Raw genomic sequence first — 26813 nt, forward strand, 5'->3', positions numbered from 1 at the left:
CATCGGGCTCCCTGCTCGGCGGGAAGCCTGCTTCTCCCTCTCCCACTCCCCCTGCTTGTGTTCCTGCTCTCGCTATCTCTCTCTCTGTCAAATAAATAAATAAAAATCTTTAAAAAATAAAAATAAAAATATTTACCATATGGCCCTTTATGGAAAAGTTTGCCCACAAAGGGGACTCAGGGTTTTTTTTAATGATTCAGCGCTTCTACCTAAGGGAAGGGACGCCTTCTCCCTTATGCCTGGTGAGTAAACTCCTATTCATGCTTCAAAGCCCCAGCTCCAATGGTTCAGAGCAGGACAGAGCCCATTCTGGGCGTCCCTAGGGGGCAGGGAGGAGAGCGATGTGCAGCAGCATGGACGAGTCTGCTGGAGGTCAGGGTCCTTGTGAGGTGACAGGCGTGCGCATCTCCGGGGGGTGAAGGAGCCGGTTCCTGGGGTGGGTCCCAGCTGCTGGCACTGATGGGTTCCCACGGGGGCCCCAGCCACAGAATGCTGCTTCTGGCTGGCAAATGTGCTCTTGTCCTGTCCTTGGGGTGCCCTTCCCAGGCCTGTTCTCATGGATCTGAGGGTATTTACATATTCACTTATTATTATTATTACTTTTTTTTTTAAGACTTTTATTTATTTATATTGACAGAGCACAAGCAGGGGGAGCGGCAGGCAGAGGGAGAGGGAGAAGCAGGGTCCTTGTCACGTGTCACAAAATATCAAAATATGATGCTTCTTTGCACTTTCTCTCTGACCACTTAACGTTTGTAAAAAATTCTTAGCAAAACAAAAAACCCAGAGCAAAAGCAAAAAAACAAATTTGTGATCTCTCTTTTTGCAGGGTTTTTTTTTTTTTTAAGATTTTATTTTTAAGTCATTTCTACACCCAATGGGGGGCTCGAACTCATAACCCCGAGCTGAAGAGTCGCATGCTCCTCCAACTGAACCCACCTGCCACCCCTGCAGGTCTGGTTTTTGTTCTAGTTCTTTTCAATTCCTACTAATTACTGCTTCCTGCATCCATAGGCTATATTTATGGTCTGCCTTCCCCACTGGCAAGAGCTCCTGGAAGGATCTCTGTCACTTCTGTTCTCTGCTGCGTCCTCAGTGTCTAGACCAGAGCCTGGAACATAGGGGTCACTCATGAAATGTTTGTGGAAGGAGCAGATGATTAATGAGTTCACCATCACTCGGAAGGGCAGACACCTTTTTAATCCCCATGATCAGACACCAAGGCTGGAGGAGGGGAGCCCAGAGCCAGAGTCATGCAGCAAAGTCCTTGTTGGACATGGGCTGGAAACCGAGTGTCTGACTTCAGACTCCAGACGTATCCTGATCGAATCAGAAATGGAAAAATAGCCACCCCAAATGGCTAACTACACTAATCAGTGGAAGGACTTCAGCCAAGCTCTCCTGACTCGGAAAATCTGGGCAGAGCTGGGTTTCAGCCTAGAACTAGGCACAAAGTAGACTCAGGAAATGTTTGGTGATTCAGTGATACTACCTAGAATGCCTTCCTTGGTTTTGTTTCATAGGTAAACTCCTGTGTATCCTTCAAAACCCCAGCCCCAATGCCCCTTCTCTGGAAGACTTTCTCCGATACCCGATAGAACCTTGGAGCCCCTCCCCGGGCATCCCAGCCCTGCCGCCCAGTTTGGAGGTCATCTGTGTCTTGTTCACGAGCTCCTCAAGGAAGGACACTCGAACACGGGTCTCTGCCCATGTTTTCTTTTTTTTTTTTTTTTAAAGATTTTATTTATTCATTCATGAGAGACAGAGAGAGAGAGAGAGAGGCAGAGGGAGAAGCAGGCTCCCAAGGAGCAGGGAGCCCGATGCGGGACTCGATCCCAGGACCCTGGGATCATGACCTGAGCCGAAGGCAGACGCTTAACCATCTGAGCCACCCAGGCGCCCTGTGCCCATGTTTTCTTGGGTAGATGAGAACCTGAGGGTTTAAATCCCTTGTGGAGGGGCGCCTGGGAGGCTCAGTCGGTTAAGCGTCTGCCTTCCGGATCTCAGGGTCCTGGGATCGAGCCCCGCATCGGGCTCCCTGCTCAGCGGGGATTCTGCTTCTCCCTCTCCCTCTCCCCCTCCCCCTGCTCATGCTTGCGCTCTCTCTCTTTCAAATAAGTAAAATCTTTAAAAATAAATAAATAAACCCACTGTGGATGAGCTGGAGCCCAGTCACCAAGGGTGGCAGGAGCCCCGAGCAGAGCCCCCACCTGCCACTCACCAGCAGCGGCATCCAGCAGAAGCTGGCCACCACCATGATGCCCATGAGCTGAGCCATCATCTCGACCTCGCAGTCCCGCGGGCGTTGCTGGGCGGCCTCCTGCCCATGGTAGACGTGGCAGAGAGTGGCCACGCTGATAGTGTTGAGCAGGAAGGACAGCCCGACCGAGAAGCTGCCGAGGAGCGTGAACAGCAGGCCGAAGGCCACATCCCCGGGCTGGGCGCCGAGCGTGAGGAAGCACCAGGAGCCGGGGTACTGCACTGTGTAACGGCCCACACCCAACAGGGGCAGCAGGCCCAGCGCCAGCGCCGACGCCCACACCAGCCCCACCGTGGCCCAGGCCCGGCGCTGCGAGGCCACCGTGGGGCGCGAGAAAGGCCGGGTGATGCCCAGGTAGCGCTCCGAGGCCATGGCTGCCCCCAGCAACAACGGGCAGAGGCCGAAGAAGACCATGATGACGCCCATGAACTGGCAGAGGCGGCAGCTGGGGTCCACCGCGTGCCAGTCGAAGAGGATGGCGTGCTGGGACACCACGATCACGCCGGTGACCAGCAGCCCCATGAAGTCGGTGAGCACCAGGCCGCAGAGGAAGGTGAGGAAGGAGGACCGGGCGTGTGAACTGCCCTGCCGTGCACCCGCCAGCACGCTCAGGGCCAGCAGGTTGGACGCCAGGCCCACCAGGCAGAAGGAGGCGGCGAACCAGGGAGAGGCGATCAGGCGCCGCTCTTCCAGCGTGATGTTGGTTGGCCGGAAACAGGGCCCCAGGGAAGTGCCGTTGGGCCACATGGCGCCGGAGCGGGGAGGGGAGGGTCACCACCCCATCGGGCCGGGGCTGCAGGTGGGGAGAACGGGCGCTGGCTCAGGCACACCTGGGGGAGCAGAGAAAAGATCTGCTGGTGATTCATTGTGTATTTTCATCGGAGTGGGCCTGGCGAACTCCTACACCATCTTCAACGGCCCAGTTCAAATATCCCCTCTTTGAAGAAGCCTGTCCTGACTCATCTCACTCCGCACTCAGTATTACTACTTCTACTGCCTCCAGCTCTGTCCTGCCCTGGATTCAGTGACCCACAAGGGTGAGGACCCGCGCTGTCTGCTCCGTGGCCCCCCGGAGAACACCCAGGGTCTTTTGTGGGTCACAGAGAAGAACCAAGAAACTCTGGGCTGGAACCACAGTCCTGGCGCGCCCTGCGTGATCCCAGGCAAATGGTTTCTTCTCTCTGGGCTCCATGGCCCCGCTTGTCACCCAGCTGAGCCCTTGGCCGACTGCAGAATCCAGGACAGATTTCAGCCGCTGGGAGATGGGATGCGTCCAAGGTGAGGAGGGCGGCGGGCGGGCGGCCAGAGGTCACGGGCTCTCACACTGGCTCTAAGGTCAGCCTCCGGGTCATGACTGCGCCGCATAGACGCGGGAGGCCCGACACCTTCAGCCTTTTTGGAAGACGCTGCCTTGCCCATGTTGGGATCGTGTGGATTCTTCCCCGCCCCCCCTCCCCCGTTTTCGTGGCATTGTTTTTATAATGAGAAATAAACCCAGAAGTCCAGTTCCATTCTGGGAACAACAACAGAAAAACCCCAGCTCATTTGGAGAGACAGACTCCCCTGGGACGAGCTATAAATGGCAGCAAGAGAGACCTGTTACCCTGTGGGGCTGTGGAAGGACACTGGAGACGCTGGGGCCCAGCTGCCGCGAGTGTGGACAGATAGACCAGTTGTGGGGATGTCACGTAGAAATAAAAGGAGCGACCATTCAGAGAACAGCTCCCAGTTCCCGAGAAGGACCACCAGAGAGGCCATCAGGGGGTAGGCTGGGGCCTAGCTGGTGGGTTCCTGGCCTCCTGCCCTGCGTCCACACCGCAGGTGTCCCTGTGTGGCCAGTGAGGCTGCCCCGGGGGGAGGGCCGAGCGGGCACAGGTGGGCGGGCGTGGGCAGGACGCAGGTGCCAGGCACTTAGAGCTCAGAAAGCTCCTACTACGGCCCCCATTTGGCAGAGGGGGTCCAAGTCCCGCATCCTGGCCTGAGTTGATCTGAGATGCAAATCCAGGCCTTGTGGGTAAGCGTGTGTAAATGATTTGTAGGCCTGCTAGTCAGAGGGAGGATGGGGGCCGTGGGTGTGGAGGGTCGCCATCACTGGAATTTTCTCCAATGGACAGAATTTTCTAAAAAGCGGGTCTGGTCAGATTTGAATCTGGGCCTTCCCACGAACCCTCTCACTGGCCCTGCTGTGAGCTTCAGTTTCCTTTCTGTAAAATGGGGCGGATGATGGGAATGAGCTAAGCTGAGTACAGGGCTTAGCCCTCTGTGGGCGCTCCCATCACGCCGGCCCTCGCTCCCCATCTTGCTAACCGATGCTTGGCCTGGCCCCTCTGCTCAGCGGCTCCTTATCGCTCCTCATAAATTATCCAGCCCCTGACAACTGCACTGAGCTGTGCTCCCAGGCCGAGAGCCAAAGCCACTGCCCCTTGGGCGGGGTGGGGCCTGGAGTGAGAAAACGAGGCCCGGAGAGAGGCGGGCAGCTGCGTGGGGTCCACAGTGACCTCAATCTTACCCTCCACCGCAGAGCAGCGGCATGCTCTGTGCCGTCACAGATTTGGTCTGCATTTGGATTCCTCTAGGCCCGGGCACCCTCTCCCTCGAGAGCTGGTACGCACTGTTTCTGAAACTTCCTGGGGACTTGGGCTGTGCTTGGGCCACTGCCCCGACCTCAGCCTGGAGTGACCACCAGCTCCTCCTAGGGCTCACGGCCCCAACCCTGTGTGGGAGCTCATGCACTTCTCATTCGCCCAGGGTCACACACTCTGAGCCCGCCTCATGCCTCCCCTGTCTGGGAACAAACCTGTGACCCAGAGCCCTTGGCTCCAGGGCAGGCTGGAAACTTGCATGTCTCCCTCTGGCCACGCCCGTGGTTTCCAGTCCCACCCACACCCCACCCCCAGGTTCAGGTGATAGCGGTCGTCTCAAGTTCCCTGGCACACAGGCTAGGCCTGTAGGGGCCCCTGGCAAGGCCTCCTATCCCCTCCCAAACTGGCTGGGAGGGATGGCAGGGCCCTCACCCTGCAGGGGACTGTCAACATAGCGTGAGGTCCAGAATCAGCCCTGTGTGGCCCTCAGGAGGAATCCATCTCCCTCTCTGTGCCTCATGGGAGGCACGGGTCCCAGAATCCCACCCCAGATTTGCTGGACAAACCCAGGCTTCCATGGCCCAAGAGCAGGGAGGTTTGGGCTTTGAAGGACCAGGGCTCTGGAATTCCAATGAGCTCCTGGTTCTGGAACCCAGGAGGCCTCGAGTCCAGAATTCCAAGGAGCCGAGGTTCCAGAACTTTGATGGGAACGTGGCTGAGTCCTGGGATCCAGAACCTGGGTCTCAGCTCCTGGCTCCTTCCTGGAGGATGTGTGACACTCAGTTCTCATCAGCCTTCCTGGGTGAGGCTGGGCCATGGGGGGTTCCATCCTGCCTCAGAGGCACAGACACCAGGCTGGGCCCTCCCAAGCCCAGCCCCACCCCGTGGAATGTGATCTCTGGTTCCCAAGTGCCAGGCCCCTCCTCTGCCTGTTGGTCACCACTGGCCCCGCTCTCCTCCTCCCGCTCTGGGGAGCCAGCCATCTCTCAACACATCCGTCTCCCGCTCAACACTCCATCCCCTGGCTTGCGAGGCCGCCTGTCTCCAGGCCCATCCAGACTCCCCGCAGGGGCGACGCTGAGCTCCCACAAACTCGGACTGGAGCCCCTGATCTGCCACCGCCAAGCCTCAGTGTGCCCCACTCTGCGAAATGCAGACAACGGGGACACTAAGTCGCCTGCTGGCATTCTGGCTGGCCTCCCCAGGCCTGACCTGCTCCCACTGAGCCTCTGCCTCCGCGGCGCCCCCCGGCTCCTGGCGCGCTCCGGGCTTATCTCCTGGCTGGCCGTGTGCATGGGGGGCAGCCCCGCGGCGGCCCCCAGCACATCTGCTGAGTCCTGTGAACGCTGGCCAAGTGACTGCCGCCGCCCTTTGGCACGAAGCTGCAGGGGCCAGGCCAGCCTGATGCTTCCTCGCAGGCCCACGGCGGAGGCCCACAGACACCCGCGGAGACACACACCTAGGGGCAGGGCCCCTGTCAGTCCCCAGGCCTGCCTCTGCCTCCCCTCACCAGCCCACAAGGCTTAATTTCCGGGAACTTTTCCTGTTTGTGACACCGACCCGGCCGCCACCTCAGAGGGTACAGAGTGGGGCCTCCACAGTCAGCCCAACTAGGTCTGAGCCCCGCCTCGGCCCTGACTCAGGGGACCCCTGTGAGCCTCCGTTTCCCTATCCGTACAATGGGTGCCCTCAGGCTGCACGGGAGGGCGGGTGTGGGGTGAGGGACAGGACCCGGAGCCTTTGGCCGTGGTTTCGGATGGACAGCGAGTTGGATCGTGCGGACTTGTGCTGAGACCCACCATTGCATGTGCACACACACACACAAAGTGCACGCACACACTTGCTCACGACCACACCCAGCGCCTCGCACGCTTCCTGCCACATCAAAGGACCCGAGCAGCCCCGCGCCCAGCCAGGGAAACGCACACGCAGCACATCCTCAGCCACACTGGGACGGGCCCAGGGCGGACAGCGGGGGGCGCAACCGCCCCCTGCGGACACAGACCCGCTCTCGACGACGACACCCGGGACACCCAGCACCTGGCCGCTGGACCGGCCCAGGGGGACACACCCACAGCAGGGCGGGCCACCGCTGGACACACCCTGCCCGCTCTCACGCCCCGCCCCTAACCTGGGGGCCCAGCCTCACCTGGACACGATGATCGGTGGGACGCGCTGGGGCCGCCCCTGTCACGGAGCCCCGCGGGCGGGCGCCGGGCCCAGGCCTGGGAGGGCGGAGCGGGGAGTGGGGCGGTCCGGCCTCCCGGGGCCCCCGGGGAAACCGAGTCACGGCCAGGGGCGGGCCGCCCAGAGGACCCCGGCGCTGCCACGTCCTCAGAGGGAACAGACGGAGGGCACGGCAGCTCTGGACGCTGGGGTGCGCGAGGTGCTCTGGGGCTGGAGGAGGGGCGACGAGCCTTCGCGGCCCGGAAGGGGGGGGTCCGAGGGGGCTAAAAATAGCCCAGGCCGGGGGCTCCGCTCCGCAGCCCGCGCCCTGTCTGTCCTTGTCTCTCTGTCTCCGTCCGTCTCTACCGGCCCCTCCCCCTGCACTGGCCACGCCCCTCTGGCACGGCCTGGTTGATGGGGGTCAGTGGGTACCCCCCAGCCCTCCCGGGAACTCGCGCAGCCGCCTGGGGGAGGGGTGGGCGCGTCCCCCTGGGCTCAGGGACAGGGATGCGGGTGGCCGGCGCCCACTCGGGAGCCTTCGGCCCCGGACCCGCCTGAGCCGGGCCCCCTGTTTGCGCTCCCGCCTCCCGGCCCCGCATTATTCACCATCTGGGCAGCACCCAAGGCCGGCAGGGGCGGGACAGAGCCCGCGGGCGGAATCAGCCCCCTAGGCGCCCAGACCCCCACCCAAGGGGCCCAGGGCTCCAAGCTGGTGAACCTGGTGGGCTGGGGCCTGGCACACAATTAGGTACCCAATCAATGCAGGGTCTGTTTAGAGGGGAGGGGCGCCAACACTCTCAGGGAGCAGCTTTGTGGGCATCCTGCCGAGACAGGCTTTCCCGGAGCAGGTCCACTGGCCATAGTGGAGGATCTGGCATCCCAGGGTGAGGGTCCTGTGAGGACAAAGGCTTGAAGATGGCAGTGGAGCTGGAGAAGGCAAGCCCCTACAGAGCCCCCTGCAGGGGGGTGAGGAGGTCGGTCCCCCATCCCCCTCCATCCCTAACCCCTGTGACAGATAGAGAAGGAATCCCAGGCCAGTCACCCTGGGAGGGAGTGAGGGTGAGCCCAGGGAACTGGGAGCGGGGCTTGGCAAAGGGCTCCCAGGCAGGGCTGGCATCCTTGAAGACCCCCAGACCCAGGGCTCTGGGCCAGGGTCTCATCAGCCACAAAAGCAGAGGGTGACCAGGCTGGGCGCGGCTGGAGCAAAAGCCCCCAGAGGCTGCACTGCGCTGGAGGAAAGTGAGGTTGGGCCTCAGATGGGCGAACGGGGTCCACAGGCCTGAGCTCAGCCTCTGAAGCCGCATGGAGGGCAGGATTTTGGAGTGAAGGGGTGACCCTGGGCCTCACTGGCCCTAAGTTAGGGCCTGCAGTGGGCCAGGACTAGCTGGTTTGGCCTTGACCCTGCCCCACCCAGTCCCCGGAGGCCTGGGAAGGACATAGGAGGTCTGGCTCTGAGTGAGGAGGACGTGCTTCTGCCCCCGCCCCCCGCCCCGTCCTGCGTGTCCTAATACCCCTTTTCTGGCTCCCCACCCTACCATCCTCCCGGCCTCCGGGCCTTAGCACACACCCTATGTCCTTCCAGGCGGCCCCTCCTCTGTCCTATTCCATTGTCTGAGGCGCTGAGGATCTGGTGGTTAACCCTAACTTCTCCTCCTTGCTAAGGGGTCTCCCCAACTCTTATGCATCTGGCAGAGCCCTGGCTCTAAGACCCCCTCCTTTGTAAAGCCGTGCTCTCCCAAGCAGTCCTGCTACCCCCAACCCTCTTCAAGAGCAACTCTGTGTCCTGGTCCATGTGGTGGACAATTCTGCATCAGATCTGCCCTTGAAGATGCCTTCCCGCTGGAGAAAGAGCTGGACAGAGTCCAGTCCCCTGTGGTCAGCCTGGGGCCAGAGGAAGTGACAGGGCTTAGGGCAGCCCAGAGGTGAGCCAAGAAGGCATCCTGAGGGAAGAAGGTATGAGAACTGGGGCTTTGTAGGATGAATAAGAGTCCCCGGGGTCAGAGAGATATGGTTGTGGCAGAAATTACATTTAAAACTTTGGGGAGGAGAGGGAGCGTGAGGCTTTGGGGAATTGCAAGGAAGGCAGATGTGGTGGAAAGAGGATGTGGAGCTGGGGCTACAGATGTTGGGGGGGACTTGAGGGATGCTGCTCCCTTCCCACTTCCTCTGCCCGAGATAACAAGGACAGGGTCCTTTCTGGGAAACGGTCACAGCAGGCGTCAGAGAGGGGCACTCGACCTGCACGGAGTCTGGGCAGCACCGCAACTCTGCAAGGCAGTGGAGGGTGGGAGGGAAGATGGGGAGCCTGAGGGGCGCCTGGCCGGCTCAGTCGGTAGAGCACACGACTCTGGATCTCAGGGTTGTGACTTCCAGCCTCACATTAGGTGTGGATGTAACTTAAAAACATAAAATCTTAGGGCGCCTGGGTGGCTCAGTTGGTTAAGCGACTGCCTTCGGCTCAGGTCATGATCCTGGAGTCCCGGGATCGAGTCCCGCATCGGGCTCCCTGCTCAGCAGGGAGTCTGCTTCTCCCTCTGACCCTCCTCCCTCTCATGCTCTCTGTCTCTCATTCTCTCTCTCAAATAAATAAATAAAATCTTTAAAAAAAAAAACAAAAAAACAAAAAAAACATAAAATCTTAAAAAAAAAAAAAAAAAAAAGAACGGGAATCGGAGGTCCAGAGGGAGGAAATGAGGCATCCAAGGCCACTTGTGGGTGGGATTTGCACACAGCTCTGGCTTCCACCACCTCCGGGCCTCCCTCCCCAACCCCGCCCCACTCAGTCAGCTAGGGAGGCTAGGGAGGCCAGATGGTGGGAACAGAGGCCAGGCTCAGGATGCGCCCCCCGGGGCTGGTTTCCGGTGGGGGCCAGGCCGGGAGGATCTATTCTTAGCCTCCACAGCCAAGGGCAGGAAAAGGATGGGGTGGGGGTTGGGGGCAGCTTAAGGCACTGGGTGGGCCCTGGGCCAGGGTGGGGACCAAGGGGCGGCTGGGTGGCTGTGGTGCCTCCAGTCGGCCTGAAGGGTCCCCCTGACGCCCAGCTCACAGCCCCATCCAGATCATCCACCCTCTGCAGCTCCCCAGGGTCCTGGGAAGAGTCCAGCTGCTGGGCTTGCAGTCACCCCGCGGGGCCCCTGCCCCGGGAGCACCTGCTGCCTTGTCCTCTGCCCAGCAGCCCTGCTGCCTAGCCCAGTCCGGCTCCCATGCCCGTCTCTGGGAAGCCTTCCGTGTGACTTCGGGGGGCCCCTAGCCCCAATGCCTCCCTGACCCCTTGGTCTGGGGGTGTCTGGGCCCAGCCCTCCTCCCTCCAGACCAGGGCTCCTGGCTTAAACATGCACCCGGAAAGTCACTTTGTTTCCCCTCCTGGTGCAGCTGTCTCCCTTGGGGTCCACACCCTGTTGGGACTGCCGAGGAGATGGAGGAATTCGGACTCTCCTGGGAGCAGGTGGAGAAACTGAGGCTGGGACAGTGGGTGGTGACCTGGGAGGTGGGATTCTCCCAGCTGGAAAATCTAACCCTGAGCAGCACTTCCAAGCTCGAAGATGTGGGCTTCTGCAAGCCTCAGTACCCCCAAACGAACACAGACGCTGTTGCGTAGAGGCAGATGGTGCGTGGACACACAGCCACGCTGGGACGACAGGGCAGCGCTTTACCCAGCCTGTGACCAAGCGGCGGGCTAGGGCCGAAATGCCTCCTGGGTGTGCCCCAGACTCAGCCCTGTGCCCAGGGGCCTGCCCTGTGCGCAGGACAGTGGAGTGGGCCAGGAATCACCGGGTACCAACTGCTTAGATACATGCAAGATACAAAGGTCGCCCTGGCAGTCAGTGATGAATTAGTGATGTCCGTCAGGGGTGGTGAAGGGGCCGGATGTGCTCCGTGTGCCGCCCGGCCTGCACCAGGCTGGTGTGGGTGGGCCAGCTTACGTCCCCAGCTCGCAGCTCCGGGGCCCCTTGACCAGACCCACCTCCCTGCTGAGTGGTCCAGCCCTGCTGCCGTGTGCATGTGTGAGGTGGGGCAGGATGGAGGAGAGGCCTGGGCTCTGCCAGGCGCTCCTGGGGTAGCATTAAGACAGGGTTGGGGCGACCAGTGGCCCGGGGACGGTCAGTCTTGGCCATGGACGCTGGGCCGGACGGTCCTCGGTCATGAGGGCAGCCTGGGCACCGTGGGGGGGCCGAGGAGCACCCGCACCCCCCTCCTGGCCCGGAGACCCTCCACCCCCGCCCCCGGCGTGACAACCACAGCCCACCATCCCCTGGCCTGGGAGAGCAGCTCCTCACCTTCCAGCATCCACGCTCGAGCCGGTCAGGCGCTCCGGGGGGAGGTGAAGCCATGGGTGGGCAAAGACAAGGACAGCTGCGGACAGCGGGGAGCTTCCTGAGGGGCCACCGCTGTTCTTAAGTGCTGTCATTAAAGGTCTCCTCACCCTGGTTGTGACGTGCGCGCTCTGCCCATGCAAGATGGAAACAACGGGACCGCCTGTGGCGGCGGGGCCTGGGGCTCCAGACTGTGCAGCATTTCTGAAACTCTAGAAGTATTCTAAAATAAAGTGTTTATTAAAAAAACATGCAACTTCATGAGTAGACCAATTAAATGAAAATAAGATATTTCCCCCCACCTAAAAAAATTCATTTTAGAGAAACAACCTAACACACTTCCAGACGGAACAGGGCGTGTGGCTGCGGCCGCTGGAGAAGCCGGCGCCGGGGGTCATGCCCCTTCAGGCTGGAAACGTGTCTGGAACAGGCGTCGGAAGCAACGTTTCTGGGGCAGCGTGTGAGTGGGTGGTGGCCGCACTTGTCAGCCCCACAGCCGAGCTCGCCACACATGGGGACGCGAGCGCAGCTTCGGGCCGGCTGGGAGGCGGTCTCCAGGAACGCAGCTGTCCCGACGTGGGGGGGCATCCGGGTCAGGTGGGGGCGCCGCTCCGCACGCAGAGAACGTCTCTGTGGCCCCTGGCTGCTGGACCCGGTGGCAGAGGGGTCTTCCGTGCCCACCCGGCGGGCGGAGACTGACCCACAGCAGCACCAGGCCAGCCTGGGCAAGGGCCGGGGTGGGGTTCCCGCAGCCGCCCTGGACTCGGATCCCTGTGCCTCAAAAGCCTGGCACCCTGCCCTGTCAGCGCTATGGGGCGGCTTCTCCGGTGGCCCCCCTCCCCTGTTCGCAACAGGGAAAGCGGGTCTGGGCGACGGGAAGGCCAGGGGAGGCCGCCGGCCCCACCGGCCACTGCGAGGGCTGGCAGGCGGCCCGGGAGGGGGCCCGGCCGTCACCGGCGGTAGCGATAACGCTTGAAGTGGAACCAGAGCTGGAAGATGCCGTTGGCGAACTGGCAGCGGAAGCCGTGGCGGTGAGAGTACTCCCACTCGCGGTTGACGATCTTGAAGGCGATGTCCTCGTAGGGCGGCCCCGCGTGGAAGCGCAGGGTGGCGAAGTCCTTGTTGTCGGCACACGCCTCCAGGAAGTACTCGGGCGTGGAGCGCTTGTCGATGAGGTCGGGGTAGAAGATGTTGAACTTGTAGCCCTGCACGATCTTGGGCGGCGGGTTGTCGAAGTCGTAGTGCGTCTGGTTGTACTTGTTCCACTCGAAGCCCGTGTGCACGCGGTTGAAGAAGCGCGGCTTGCGTGGACGGTACTTGTCGGCCCACAGGTAGGCCTTGCCCGTCAGCGGCATCTCCACGCTGAACTGCGCCTCGTCCTGGCCCATGCCCTCCTTGGCCCGCCGGAAGAAGATGTCCTCGGCGCTCTCGCTGGCGTCACCTGCAGGCGGGGCTGCGTGAGCCGGAGCGGCGGCCCTGGGCCTCGACTCCCCCCTCACCACACCGAGCTGACCCCACCCCCGGCGGGGCACCCCCCCCCCGCCCACTTCCAGGGGCAGATGGAGAGGTGGGCCCGGTCCCAACACAGCCTGCCCCGGCCCAGTGTTGGCCATCTCCGAGTGTCCCCTGGGTGGGCACCAAAGAGCCCGTGTCCCCCGGCGAGCGGCCAGAGGGCCTGGTGGTTAGAGACCTGTGGGTGGCCCCCAGCAGGGCCTCTCGGGAGGCCGGAGCAGGTCCCCACGCCCCGCACCTGTGACCTGGAGCTGCTGCCGCGACAGCTGCAGACGCTGCAGGTCCTCGTCCGGCTCTAGCACGTGGGCGTCCAGCGGCAGCTCGTGGGCCGTGAGCAGCCGGGGGCTGTACTTGCCGGCGTCGTAGTCGTCCAGGCTCTGCTGGATCAGGTCCTCCTCCATGAGCACGGCCTCCCCATCCGCCTCGCCCTCTGCAGGCGCCGCCCCTTCTGCCTCAGGCTCCCCGGAGCCGCCCTCCGATGAGGGCCCGGGTGGGGTGGGCACTGGGTCCTCGGGTTCCAGGCTGCGGAGGGGAGAGGGCTGGATTGGGCCTGGCCGGCGGCAGCGGGATGGGGTGTGGGGTGGGGGGAGCGCGGCCCGGGGCCCCTAGAAGGTCCTTGGCTGAGGGCTGCGGAGGGGGACGGGAGGCGGCCTACCTGTGGCCAGGGGACGGGGGCTCCTGCTTGAGGATGGGAAACAGAGGCTCACTCTCCACGCCCTGCTCCTGCTTCAGCTTGTACAGCTTCTGCCGCAGCACGTCCTGGTGCCGCTCTCGGAGCCTGGAACACGGGCTGGAGGTCACCCCGCCCTCCCCGCCAAGCCCTCGTCCTGACGCCCGTTCTTGGCGAGGGTCCTAGGAGAGCAGCAAGGGGCCCCTGTGGAGGACGGGGGGGGCTGCCTGGGGCCCTGCAGAGGCCTACGGTTGCGGGGGACGGGGGGTGCCAAGGGCCAGGCTTCAGCACCGAGAAACGTGGGACTCGGTCACAGACCCTGCCGGGAGCAGCACTCCACGGTTGGGAAGGGTGGGTCCCCATACCGGGGACTCGTGTGCCACGGGAGCCCCCAAGCTGGGCTGAGCAGGACGCAGGCAGGCGAGAATAAACTTAGAGACAACTCTGCAGTTAGTGGCAGAGAGGGGCTGCGTTTACACAGCGCGACCAAACACGCTGAGAATTTGTACACAGAGGATGCGGGGTGGGAGGGAGATAGGTGGCCTCAGGGCCCGCCGTGATGCCTGCTGACCCCCCAGAGGCCCTGCCCGCTGCCCGGGACCCCGACTCCAGGGGGCAGAGGCTCCCCGAGGTCACAGAGGAGCCGGCTCCCGTGTCCTGCAGAGGCCGGGGGCAGGGCTGACCTGGCGCGTGCCATGTGGGCACGGAGCTGCTGCAGGAGGCTCTCCCAGTAGCCCATGTCCAGGTTGGGGCCCCCGGCCCGGATTTTGCCCTCGATGCCCTGGAAGATGACCTGCAGCTGACTGTATGTCTTGCCCTTGAAGACCGACTGCACGTCAGAGCTGACTGAGGCGTTGACCCCCTCTCGTCGCTCACCTGCAGGGGACGGGCCGCTCAGCGCGGGGCCAGGGTGCTAACCCTTCCCTTTGCCCACACTGCCCCTCCTCTGGTCCTGGGGTCCTGCCTCCTCCCGGCCTCTGGTTCACCCCTGCCTCTGGCTGGATCCTAACACACGTGAAGGGGGCACCAGGCCACAGACCCTAGTTGGGATGGTTCTGACTCTGGGCCGGGGGGAGCCAGGTGGGTGTTTTCCAGCGTCTCCCCACTCTGACCCTTGGGCCAAGTCTGAGCACCTCAGCCTGGCATGCCCGGCCTGCCACCCCCACCGCGTCGGAAGAGGAAGGAGGGATCGCCGGACAGCCAGACTCTCGGGAATCCAGATCCTGCTCTGCCAATCTCGGCTGTATGACCTTGGGTAAGCGGTTCACCGTTTCTGGGCCTGGCTCTTCCCCCAGTAAGGAGAGCTGCTCATTTCCAGGCTCTGCAGAGTCCTGATGCTGCCCCGAGGCAAGCGTGTCCCCCTGTCCTGCATCCATCACGAGCTGGGGCCCACGGCCACGTCCCTCCCCTACAGACTGAGAGGCCCCGGGGGCAGGGCTGGGTGCCGCCTGGCGTGACCTGCTCTGGCTCACCAGCTCCCTTTCCGCTTGTCAGACACACCAAGCCCTGCCACAGGGCCCGTGCACACGTGTTGCTTTCCACCGGCAACATGATCTTCCTTGTCCATTTTGCCTCCTGGATTGCTCCCTTTGGCCCGGAAGCCTGATTTGTGGCTTCCCCAGGGTGGGGACCTTGTGGGGCTTCTGAATGCTCCCTCTGGGCTACAGGGCCAGGCCCGTGGGACCTTGGTGTGTGGCTGCTGCTGAACGCAGGGGTGCGCGGGCGGCAGGCGCGTCCTGCTCCAGAACCGCCTCCGGCAGCCCTCCCGCTGGACACAGGGCTGCAGCTGGTCAGTTAGGGTCACGAAGGGTCCCTCTAGCCGACCAACGTGGGGACCCTGGAATCAGCACCTAGAGACTCAGCCCCTCTGCCAGACAGCTGAGCATCCCAGGCAGCCCTAGACTCAGACTGGCTGAGTCTGTGACAAGCACAGAAACATCATGGGACCAAAACTGAATTCGGCGACAACTCCTCCTCCCCGTCCGTGGGGCCGCATCCCGCGTTCACACACACACAACTCACACCCCACACAGCCAGCACCGGCCGGCGTGGCCCCACCCGAGCCACACTCTGCCACACGGTTTGAATAAAGTCAGGTCCCAGGTCCAGAACGCACAGGGCCCAGCTGGATCCCGGCGGGGGCTGGGGCGGCTCTGCCGAGCTGCCAGGAGCACTCCCTGGGACAGTGCTCAGGAGAGAGGGCAGCACCACGGGGAGGACCCACAGGGAATGGTAGTGGGGGGCCCACTGCGGACACCCACTCTTATTGTACAGTTACAAGTTCCTAGTTACCGACAAGAGAAAGACCAAAAAAAACCCCAACTGAGTTTGTAAAGACAACACACAGTGCTTTGCAGGTCTCCTGGAACAAGAGAGCTGAGACCTCTTGGAAATCACGCCAAAAAGAGATGCCGGAAAGCAAGCTCATCTATGAGGGTAGCCGGAGCCAGCTGGAACCCCTGCCGTAACAAGTGAGGAGGGAAAGCAGACAACGGGGCCTCTGCCATCACTGGGAGAAAGGAAGCGGCCACAGAAGGGGGCAACCAGCAAGGGGCCCACCATGGGGGCAGCCGGCAAGAGAGGCCTGGGGACTCGGCGCAGGGGAGCTGTGCAAAGGGGGGCACACAGTGGGACGGCCCTCACTCTTCCCCAGCCGGTGGGTCGGGGTCTTCGGCGTCTGCAGGAGAACGCCCTGCCCCCGGAGTTCTATCCCAGCACTGCAGCCACCAGCCAGAGGGGAGGCAAAGCACACTTCCTGAAGTGCACGATGTCCCAGAACTTCCTGCTTTTCGCCAGAAATTACTGGAGGATGTGTCCCACCGACACGAGGGCACAAAGCACAAGAAAGGGAGATGTGGGGTCATAGAAAGACGAGCTCCAACACAGCAGAGCGAAGGGAAGCCCTGTGAGGCAGGGGACAAGGGGGACAGAGGGCACGGGGACAAGGAGAAAGAGGCCCGAGGGGACACTCCGATGAGTCCGGCCACCTCGGCAGGGGAGCTGGAGGCCTGGGGAGGCCTGGGGTCGGTGGTGGCCCTGAGTGCTGTGACCCTTGGTCACACAGCCCTGCGCGTGTGCATGACAACCATTTACTCGTTTCTTCTCATCTGACACTCCTGAAGGTATCTTGTCATCCCCAGGGGACAAAAGAGACAACCAAGCTCCCAGGAGGTCACCGAGCTGCCTAGCGGCCTGGATCTGCACCCAGGGCCACACCTGCCCCGGTCAGTGCCCTTCCGACTGGAGTTCTATACCCAGCCCACTGCCACCAAAGGAAATACCTCCTCACACATCTCTGAGAACAAAGAATGTCCTTTTCTTTCTCCTGAACTTACTACAGGACACGTCCTGCCAAGAGAATGAGGATGCAGGAAAACAAATCACCACTTATAAAGATGATGAAAAACATTCCTCCTTTTCCTAAGAGGAAACCAGCCCCCCCACCCCGTCTGAGTAAGACAGGCTTGGAGGAGGGGGAGGGCGCATATCCTTGGCCACCGCCTCGCCTAAGAAAAGCGGGGCCTAGCACAGGCCCATGAGGCCCACAGGAGCCGGGCGCCGTCTGAGCGGTGGCGGGGTGGGAATGTAATTGGTTCTAAGCCTCTAGAACAGTGGTTCTCACCCAGGGTGATTCTGCCCCCAGGCGACACAAGGTGCTGTCTGGGGACACCTGCGGCTATCAGGACTGAGGGTGCTCCGGTCACGGAGTGGGTGGGGGCCCAGTAACTGCAGGGCTCAGCATGAGAAACTGAGCTCCAGAGCTCATTCCCCCAGAGGTTATGCGTGTGTGTGGCCACCTCCAAGGAAAGAAAATGAATTGATAAAGCGCATCAGGTTGGACAGACTGGGGCTCCAGGTGCTTCCCAGACAAGCAGAGCCGAGCCCCCAGTCCTGCTCTCACTCAAACACACCCAGCCTCCAGCAAAAACCTGAAACCCAAACAGACGAGGCCCCACTGGCACCATTCCCAGGAAAGCAGAGCGTGGCTGAGCGAGTGTTTAAAGAAAGCGGGTGGGCGCACTGCTGGGCTCTGAGCCCCGACCCATTCAGGGTCAGGAGCACTTGCTGTTGCCCCCTGGTGGCTCCCGGAGAGACCTCCAGAGCGCCAGGGAGACCCCAGATGGGGAAACTGAGGCAGGCAGCGAGTCCGAGGTTCCTTGGGGAGCCACGTGGACCAAGGCGGCTCCTAGCAGACCCAGCCACGTGCCCCCAAAAGCACACTGGGTACTTTCTGGCTACCCTGGCCCCAGCCCTGGGTTACCTGGGCCCTTGCCCGAGGCCTCCAGCTTGCGGAGCTTGGCGATCTCATCCTCCGTGATGGTGGTCATGTCCCGCCAGAAGTCTGCATTCTTGCCCTGTTCCAGCTCCATGTACACCTGGAGGAGGGAAGTGCAGAGGGGTGAGCGTGGCGAAGGGCTGTGCCGGGGGCCCAGACACGAGCGGTGGGGCCGGGAGGTACCTGGATGTCCTCCAGCAGGTCCTCCATGTCGGCTACAGTGAGGCCGTTGAGGAAGGTGTACGGTTCGTGCATCTCGACGGCCAGGTCATCGTCCTCGGCGCTGATGTACTTGGCCAGCAGGTCGATGGGCTTGGCTCGCCCATCCCGGATGCGGATCTTGGAGCTGCCAGAGAGCAGGGAAGCGGTGTCAGAGCCCAGGGTGTGCCCCCCTCCCCTCCTGAAGACCATGCCCTGGAGAAGTGACCTGTGTGGGAGCCAGGGGAACAGTCTGGCCTGCAGTGGGTGGTGGTCAAAGAAGTCTTCCTGGAAGAGGAGTACCAGGCACAGGCCCAGACATAGGCAAGCATGGCATCTGAAGAGCAGCAGGTGGGAATGGAGCGGGGTGGGGGGACACAGTGAGGCAGAGAAGACCACCTCCTCCCAGTGGATGGGCTGCTGGGGTGGAAGATCCAAAGCCTCAGTGCTGCACCCGTGGGGACACATGTCAAGCGCTGGTCCAACCCAAGGGAGCCCTGTAACCAGGTCTGAGCCCCTGGGGGCCGGTGTGGCCAGTAGGCAGCAGGACAGAGAGGGGGCCAGGAGCGGGCTCCCGGGGCACACAAGCCAGACCTCGGGCTCAGATGCCTGCTGTGTGGCCTCAGGCGCTCATGGGTCCTTGTCTGTGACCGGGCCTGATGAACAGACACTCCTGGGAGCTGGGGGGTGGAGAGGGATGACCATACCAGCCTGGGGTCTAGCACCCTGCTCGCTCATGTAGCAGCACTATGCGGAGCAAGGACCATTCAGATGTCTCCCTGAGACGGGACTCAATGGGGGAGACAGGCTCAAGGAAGGAAGCGAACAGGAAGTGGCGCACGCAGCAGGAGTTGGCACCAGAAGGGGGGTCAGGGAGGGACTCCCTGAGGAGGTGATGGGTGGAAACCTGAAGGGCAAGGGGCACCAGCCAGGGCAGAAGGCTCCAGGCAGTGGAAAGAGCATGCACAAAGGCCCTGGGGCAGGCAGGGCTCCATGCGCTTGGGCCCGGAGGAGGGTAGCAGGTGGTGGAGGCAGCACGTACCGCAGCTTGGCCTGCTGAAGGTGGAAGTTGTCCTCCTGCTCCTCCCACGTCTTGAAGTGCTCCGCCTCCTTCTCCCGCTGCAGCATCTCCAGCTCCTGCTCCCGCATGGCTTTCTCCCGCTCCCGCTCCAGCCGCAGCTGCTTCACCTGGGGGCACAGGGGGCCGATGGGGGGGTACAGGCAGCCCCTAACAGCCAGATGGGGGTCTCGTGGGGCCTGCCCTGTACTCTCCTAGGCCATGGGGCACCCTGGGGTCAGGGGTGGGATATAACCCAGGCCTGCCCCCAGCCCACCAGCCCCGGACTTGGGACTGGTCAGGGAAGCTCAAGGCCTCGGACAGCCCTAGGACAGAGGTGCATTCTTTCTGCTCGAAACACAGCAGCCTGCACCAGCCAGGGTCATTTTGGTCATCTTGAAGGAAGTATCTGAGAGTGTCTGACCCAGAGGTCAGCAGAACCAAGAGGTGGAGGGAGACAGCTTGCTGGGGGCTGCCCGAACCCCTGCATCCGGCTGTGCCTGAAGCCAGTTCCCCTGGACTTTCTGTGTAAGCCAATCAGGTCTTCCTTGACATAAGCCAGGGTGAGCCTTTACGCCCTCACAAGGGAAGGCCTCCTGACCCCATGTAGGCAGGCCAGGGGCAACCCCACCTTCTGCAGCTCCAGGCGATTGTCCTCTTGGATTCTCTTGTTCCGCTCCTTCAGCTCCTTCTCCTCCAGGTGGCTGATGCCCTTCTTTTCCAGGGCCTGGAAGGGCCAAGCACACACCCACTGAGCAGAGATGCTCCCTCCCACCTTCCCAGGCACCACCTGCCAAGGGTGTTCCAGGCACCCCTCCGCAAGATCCAGATTGAGATCGACCAGGCTGAGCGGTGTTTTTGAAGATAAGACCACGAGACCGAAAGAAGGGATCTGCCCACGGCCACACCTCACTGACTTCCACTGAAGACGCAACCCCCTTAGTATTCCCAGACCTAAAGTGATAGAATGCGATGCTTCGGACCAGCCTCCAGCATGGGTGGGATGTACACTAACATGCAGAGGGGAGGCAGCCACCCGCCACGGGGGCTCCGGAGTGTCATTCACGGAGTGTCATTCACCCACTGCCCTCGTTTACACAGAAGCCTCGCTGGGCCAGCTCTGTGAGGTTTAAGCCCTCAGATGCCCACTGGTCAGATGCCCACACCAAGTGGGCAGAGCCAGGACAGCGACAGAAGGAGAGACAGACTCAGAAAGCACACTTGCCTGGGGTCGCTATGAGGGGAACAACGGTCCCCATGCTCACAGACCCCTGGAGCAGAACAAGACACAGCGAATGCGATTCTTCCCTGTTTGTGTCCTCACCTGATGGAGGGTGCTCGAGGTACGGGGCTGGAGACCCCTCAAGCCCTCCAATATCCCCTCACAATCACTGCCTGAGCTGGGCGCTAAGCCTGCACTTCTGATGAGTGCTCCCCCGGCTGCGAGGGCTGTGCACGGATTCTCCCAGTGCCCAGAACGTGCCTCCGGCAGGACACAGAACTGCCCGGCTTGGGGCCACCCCTGGATGCCCGGGCCGCTCCTTGGCCTCCCCCGCCTCAGCCTGGGCTGCCTCCACACATATTAATAGTGACTGTACTTGTCACCTACGGCCACACAGAACAGCAACTGAGGGCACGGATGAGGAGCCAATCACAGCTCTGCCATTCATGAGCGGGGAGACCCTGGGTGAGCAACTCAGTGGCCCGAGCTGACGAGGCTGTGTTAGGGAGAGTCGACGTGCGGAGAGCACTCTGAACGATGCCCGGCATGAAGCGTGTGAGCGGTCCGCATCGTTGACTGTCCACGCTGCCAGCCGGCGGCCCTGGGACAAGGGGATAGACATGCGATGCTGCCCAAACTGTGGGCCTGTCTAGAGAGGCTTCAGAGGCTGAGCTGGGGTTGAGCCCCCAAGTGCTTATCACCGGAGGGGCTGATGAAGCCCTCCCATGGGGCAGATTCCCCAAAGCCAGCGTGCGCTCCAAGAAAGACTTGTTGGGGAAATGCCCAAGCTCACGTGTGTACAAACCACCCCGAACTCGTTCATTCGATACTACCGAGTGCCGACCGTGCACCAGGCTCTGGGGACAGAGTGTGCCCTGTGGAGCTCAGTCTGGCAGGAATCGCACATCAAGAATCAGAGCCTCTGTTTAGAGGTCTGCTTTGCAACAAGACCTTTCTAGACCTGCTTGTTTCAAACCACAGCCATGGCACCCCGATGCCAGCCTGCCCTCTCTCCTCTGCGCACTTGGCTAGTCTACTTATTTACAGTCTCTCCCCCAGAAAGCTGCCGGCTGCACAGGGGTCTTTGTCTCTCCAGCTCACTGATGCACGCCTGGCCCGCACAGCCCCTGGCACCGGCAGATGCACGGGACAGGTGAGTCAGTGAAGTGCTAGGAGGGGAGACGCAGTGCCAGGACCTGCGGGACTCCGGGGGGGGTGGGGGCGGGCAACAAGGTTCTTAGGAGAGAGACCAGGTCAGCTGAGAGCTAAAGGAATGAGAAAGCAGCAGCCATGGAAAGAGGTGGGGAGTGTTCCAGGCGGAGGAACGGTGAGTACCAAGGCCCCAAGGTGGCATGGGCCAGTGGGTTCTAGACAAAGGCCTGGAGTGCACGTGGTGAGTGGCAGACGCCATGGCATCCGACTGTGCCAGCCTGCTCCCGCCACCCCAGGCCACCTGCCTCCCCACAACAGACAGGTGCTGTGTTACGGTTAAACCATGTTCTTCGAAAAAATATGTCACCTTCCCAACCGTGGAACCTGGGAAGGGGATTTTACGTGGAAACAGGGTCTCTGCAGATGTAATGGGTTAAGATGAGCTCACATGGGGTGAGGCTGGGCTCTGAACCAATGACTGATGTCCTTACAAGACAGAAAGGGGACACACAGGCAAAATGGCCACGTGAAGATGACGACAGAGGCAGGGGTTGGGGTGAAGCAACCAAGAGCCAAGGGTCCCCAGCAGCCACCAGAAGCTGCAGGAGGCAGGAGGGCACTCTCCTCTAGAGCCTCCGGAGGGAGCGGGACTCTGTCGAGATCTGACCTCCAAAACTGGGCGACAAAATCTGTGGCTTTAAGTCCTGTGCGCAAGGCCGCCACTGGCCGGGTACGTGACCCGTGTGTGAGACGTCAGCACTGAGACCACTGAGCACCTGTCTTGGGCGTGTGACGCAGAGAACCCGCTCTCCAGTCACGTTGGAGCTTAGCCCGGTGTCTTGGGCAGAGCGCCTGAAATTTTACACGGCAGGAACGCTTACGCAGTAAAAGCTACCACACACCAGGGTGCGTGCACGTGCGCACGTCTAATATCAACTCTCAGCAGCAAAGCACCACCTGGGAACGCGTGCTGTGCGTGCTCAACCACGTCTCTTGAAGCAGAAATCGTAAAAGGCACGTAAAACAAAACCACGAGAAGGGCAGGAAGGATCTGCCAAGGACGCGCGCCACGTGCCGAGGGCGGCAACAGGCTCACCTTGTTCCAGATGAAGGTGCCCAGGAGGTTGTTGTCGCCGAACGGGTTGTCAGTGTTGGTGTAGCCCATGTACTCCTCCCCCCAGCCCATCTTCTCCCGCTTTTTCCGCTCCTTGGCCTCCTTCTTGGCCAGCCGCCGGGCCCGCTTCTCCTCGGGGGTCTCGAAGGCCTTCATCAGCTCCTCCTGCTGCTTCCGCTCCTCCCGCAGCCGCAGCCGCTCCTGCAAGCTCTGCTGTTGGCTCAGGGCTGCCGCTGCCTCCCGAGGGCTCTGGGAGCGGTCTGGGGAGGCCGAGCTGGAAGCCGAGGAGCCTGGGGACCAAGAGCGTGTCCGCCGCCGGCGGGCCCATCGGCCCCGCTGCCGCTCCTCCTCCGAGTCGGACTGTGAGGACCGGTCCTGTGAGCGCCAGCGTGGTGGCAGCGGGCTCGGGCTCTGCCTCCTTCGCCGCTGCCACCTTTCTTCCTCCGAATCCGACCTGCAGAGGGAATCACAAAGGTCTGCTTACTGCCTGCCAGTCAGTCCTTTGTGTGACAGACATTTCCTGAGTACCTGCTGTGCCAGGCGCTGTTCTAGGTTCTGGGGACATGGCAGTGACCAGCAGTGATACGGACGGTCCCTGCCTTTGGGAGGCTCACATCAACAAATAAACATGCAGCATGACACTAGATAGTGCCAGAAGTCAAAAAGAAGAGTGACTTAGCATGAGGAGATGAAGATCTGAGGAGGCAACTCTGGAGAAAGTGGGGAAGGATGCTACAGGGAGAGAGTAATCCACGAAGAGAGCATAGCAAGAGCAAAGGCCCTGGGGCAGGAATTTACCTGGCACGTTCAAGAAGCAGCAGGAGGCCCATGTGGCCGGAAAAGTGTGAACAAAGGGGAGTGAGGGAAGGAGTGAGGGCAGGGAGGTGGGCTGGGTCCTGATGGTGGAGGAACTCTAAGTGTAGAAACCAGAGGACCTGATCTGTCCAAGGTGACAAGAGAGAGCTTATAGGAGAAGGTGCTGTTTAAACTGGTCCCACAGGATGGGCAAGAGTGAACAGGAGTAAGACTGGCAGGACTGAAAACCAGACAAAAACACTGTGATCAGGGAATGGAATGCACGAGCCGCAGGGATAGATTTGTTAATGGTCAGGGGCCTTTGAACGTGTAGAGGAACAACCAAGTCTCTTTATTCTGTTAAATGCTCCACCTATTAAGCTCACGTCAAAAAGTCTACACCATGAAAACCAATTATTTTGGAGTGTCTGTATGCAGACTACACATTTGACCAAATTTTCATTAACAGTGCCAATTCGAATTACTTATCCGGGATGGCTGATTATCGTAATTCAAATATTAGGAGACAGCAAATATAAAAGATGCACAGATGACAACAATAAAATGTACTGCTGTACATGAACCAATGTGGAAAACAGCAACACCAGGGGCTCACACCAGAGCCAGCAAACTTTCTCTGTAAAGAGCCAGACGGTCGAGGACACAAGTTTACCACTCCGCCGTTGCAGAGCAAAAGTAGCTCTGGACAGACAGGAATGAATGCGCACGGCTGGGTCCCGATAAGCTTTTACTTCTGCACACCAAAACTTGAATGTATTCGAGTATCTCGTAACATTTTCACACGTCCTGAAATACTATTCCTCTTCTGACTTTTCCCCTCACCAACTAAAAATGTAAAAACCAGGGGCGCCTGGTGGCTCAGTCATTAGGCATCTGCTTTGGGCTCAGGTCATGATCTCAGGGTCCTGGGACCGAGTCCCGAATGGAGGGGGGGGGGGTCCCTGCTCAGCGGGAAGCCTGCTTCTGCCCCTTCCCACTGCTCAGGCATGCGCGCCGGTGTGCTCTCTCTCATAAATGAATGAAATCTTTAAAACAACATGTAAAAAGCATTCTTGGCTCCCGGGCTGCAGGCTGCCAAGCCCTGGTTAAACCATGTCTGCGTTATTTCCGTTCTGCCTCTTATAACTTCTTGGAAGTCCTGGATTGCAATGATCTTATGAGACTTAAAAAAGAAAAACCACTTTCTCAAATGTAGAGGGCAATGAGCCACATCCGACTACAGCCACCCTGGCCACGTTGTGAACAGGCCAACAGGATGGGAGACAAGGCATGCTGGGAGAAGCCCCAGGGAGGTCATGAGTACACAGAGGAGCAAACTTGGACCACAGTGGGGCAGGGACTGGCCTGAGGGTCACAGCCAGTTAGGGGCTGAGTCAGCATTGGGACCTAGGTCTGAAAGTCAGTCCCTGGCACCGCCTGGTCCCTTTGTGCTGGAACAGACTCAAGCCAAGCCTGGACAGGTGTCCCATTTCCAAAAGGACACAACTGTGAGCCTCGGGGAAGCTGAGACCCAGGTCCTAGGAGTCAACCCAGGCCTGCCACCTGTCACCAACAGTTCTTTCCTCTGACACCCACTTCCAATAGCAGGTGCTGTCCCCCCTACTTAGGAAATCCCTCTCAAATCTTTCCCCACTGTGCCTCCCACTGCCTCCCTCTCTGAAAGCCACCACCATCGGTTGCCTAGACAACCGTACCATCCTCCTCCTCCCTGTTGTCACTCCTGCCAACCTCCTCAGTCCCTTTCCCACGCGAAAACCGGAGGAAGTTCCACAAAGTAAGCCGAACTACATCACTCAAAATCCTCCCAAGGCTTCCTACTTCCCTCCGAATAGCGGCCAAACCCTTCACCACGGTACACAAAACTGCACGATCCGGTCTCTTCTTACCGCCCCGACCTCCTCTCCCACTTCCCCTCCGCCCCGCCTCGCTCACTGCGCTCCTTTACTGTCCCTCCAACCACCAGGTGCCCTGCCTGGAGCACCTCTCTCTTTCCTTTTCGCTGCCTAACTGCGACTCGCACTCGGACGTCTCCTTCTCCAGGAAGCCCTCTCTGACTAATTCGAGGATCTCTGGCTCCCCGAGGGCGGGAGCCGGATCCCCAGCGCCGTTCACGCAGCGACCCCACCTGCGCTCCCGGCTCTGCCGCCTCCGCCTGCGCCGTACTTCGTCGTCCCGGCGCCGGCGGTTTCGCCGCCCATGGCTCCCGCTCCGACTTCGGCTCCGACTCCCGCTCCGTTGCCTGCGGCCCCTGCGACCTGCCGACCGCGAGCGCGAGCGTGTATCCCGACCCATCAGCTGAGACGGTGGCGGCAGCGCTGACACAAATATCCGGGGCCTGCGCCGGGGGCCTTCCTCCTCTGCGGCGCGCGCCGGGCTGCCCCGTCCGCGCCTGAACCGGGAGAAGGAAACCCATCTCGCTGCCCCACCCCGCAGGGGCTCCGACGCCCCGTAACCTCTCCACTGCCCTCAAACGTGGCCCGTATGACGGACTCCGGCCAGGCTTTCGTCTCCAGGGCTGTGGGCTCGCCCTTTAGGCAGTGCTAGGGACAGCTCTATATGGGTCCTCGCGCCTTGGTGGGAGGGGCCTAGGGACCATGGGCGGAGCAAGACCGAACCAGGAACAGCAAGTGGGGCGGAGCCTGGGGAGGCGGGACCCAGGGGAAGTGGAGCCGGCGTGGGTGGGGCCCAGAAGGCGGGAACAGGAGGAGGCGGGGCCAAAGGGAGGTGAGCCGGTGCGGGCGCGGAAGCTGCGAGCTCAGACTCAGAGATGGTAAATCACTTTAATAAAGTCCCCCCACCCCCCAGCCCCAGCGAGGCAACATGGAGCTGGGATCTGAACTGGGTCGTGCAGCTTTGTTTTGTGGATGCTGGGGAGTCACGGGAGGGTTTTGAGCAGGGAGAGAGGGGCAAGGGCGCTGGTTGTTAGGTGGAGTCCCTGCTGGGCAGGGGGCCAGGAAGGACTACAGCAGGTAGGGCTGGAAGACCCCGAAGTCTCTGCTCCAAGCTCCCCCAGCCCACCCCAGAGGATGGTACTTCATGTTCTAGTTTAAGCTCTTCAAATGTTTATCTTAACATACAACTTCACGACCTCATCCTGAATGCTAGCTTTGCACGCTCTGCTTGGTGCCAAGGCACAGGGTGGGGCTGGTGGCACGGAGGAATTTCCGAAGACCATCTCCCACCACCCCTGATAACCAGCCAGCTCATCAGCAGATGTGGATAAAACGTGAGGGGGCTGGCCCTGTGATTGTCAAAACGCAGATGTATCTTTGAGAGTATGTGCATACTCATCTTTGGATGGGATGGTAAGCACATTCCAGATCATCTCATCTGCGAGTCTATAAATGAGCTGTGCGGTTCTGCATCATGATGAAAACGGGTTTCCAAGGGCCTGCTTACGGATGGGATCTTATTTCCAAAGCAGCGTCTCTCCAGTTGGGAATCCTGGAGAAATGCTTTCCTCTTTTTTTTTTTT

General features: G+C 60.9%; 2 protein-coding genes across 3 annotated transcripts; both read right to left on the bottom strand.

Annotated features, from left to right (window-relative positions):
- Positions 1–1185: 1185 nt before the first annotated feature.
- On the bottom strand, positions 1186–11492 carry TBXA2R (thromboxane A2 receptor). Of its 2 annotated transcripts, XM_081798545.1 has the most exons (3): positions 11286–11492; positions 6992–7901; positions 1186–3090 (listed from the first exon to the last, which is right to left on the bottom strand). In XM_081798545.1, the coding sequence occupies exon 3, from the start codon at positions 3005–3007 to the stop codon at positions 2111–2113; it is 897 nt and encodes a 298-aa protein (XP_081654671.1). In that variant the 5' UTR covers positions 3008–3090; positions 6992–7901; positions 11286–11492; the 3' UTR covers positions 1186–2110. The 2 variants fall into 2 exon arrangements, with proteins under 2 accessions (XP_081654671.1, XP_081654742.1); XM_081798616.1 differs by lacking the exon at positions 6992–7901 and having other exon boundaries at positions 11286–11405.
- Positions 11493–11540: 48 nt separating this feature from the next.
- Positions 11541–25671, bottom strand: CACTIN (cactin, spliceosome C complex subunit). Its single transcript, XM_006738719.3, has 10 exons — positions 25464–25671; positions 22505–22976; positions 19666–19761; positions 19020–19165; positions 17963–18125; positions 17765–17879; positions 14187–14379; positions 13489–13611; positions 13072–13355; positions 11541–12762 (listed from the first exon to the last, which is right to left on the bottom strand). The coding sequence occupies exons 1-10, from the start codon at positions 25628–25630 to the stop codon at positions 12272–12274; spliced, it is 2250 nt and encodes a 749-aa protein (XP_006738782.1). The 5' UTR covers positions 25631–25671; the 3' UTR covers positions 11541–12271.
- Between the last annotated feature and the right edge of the window lie 1142 nt (positions 25672–26813).

Source organism: Leptonychotes weddellii, chromosome 1 (genome assembly GCF_054177405.1).
Source record: "Leptonychotes weddellii isolate Sample4059 chromosome 1, ASM5417740v2, whole genome shotgun sequence".
Taxonomy (NCBI): domain Eukaryota; kingdom Metazoa; phylum Chordata; class Mammalia; order Carnivora; family Phocidae; genus Leptonychotes; species Leptonychotes weddellii.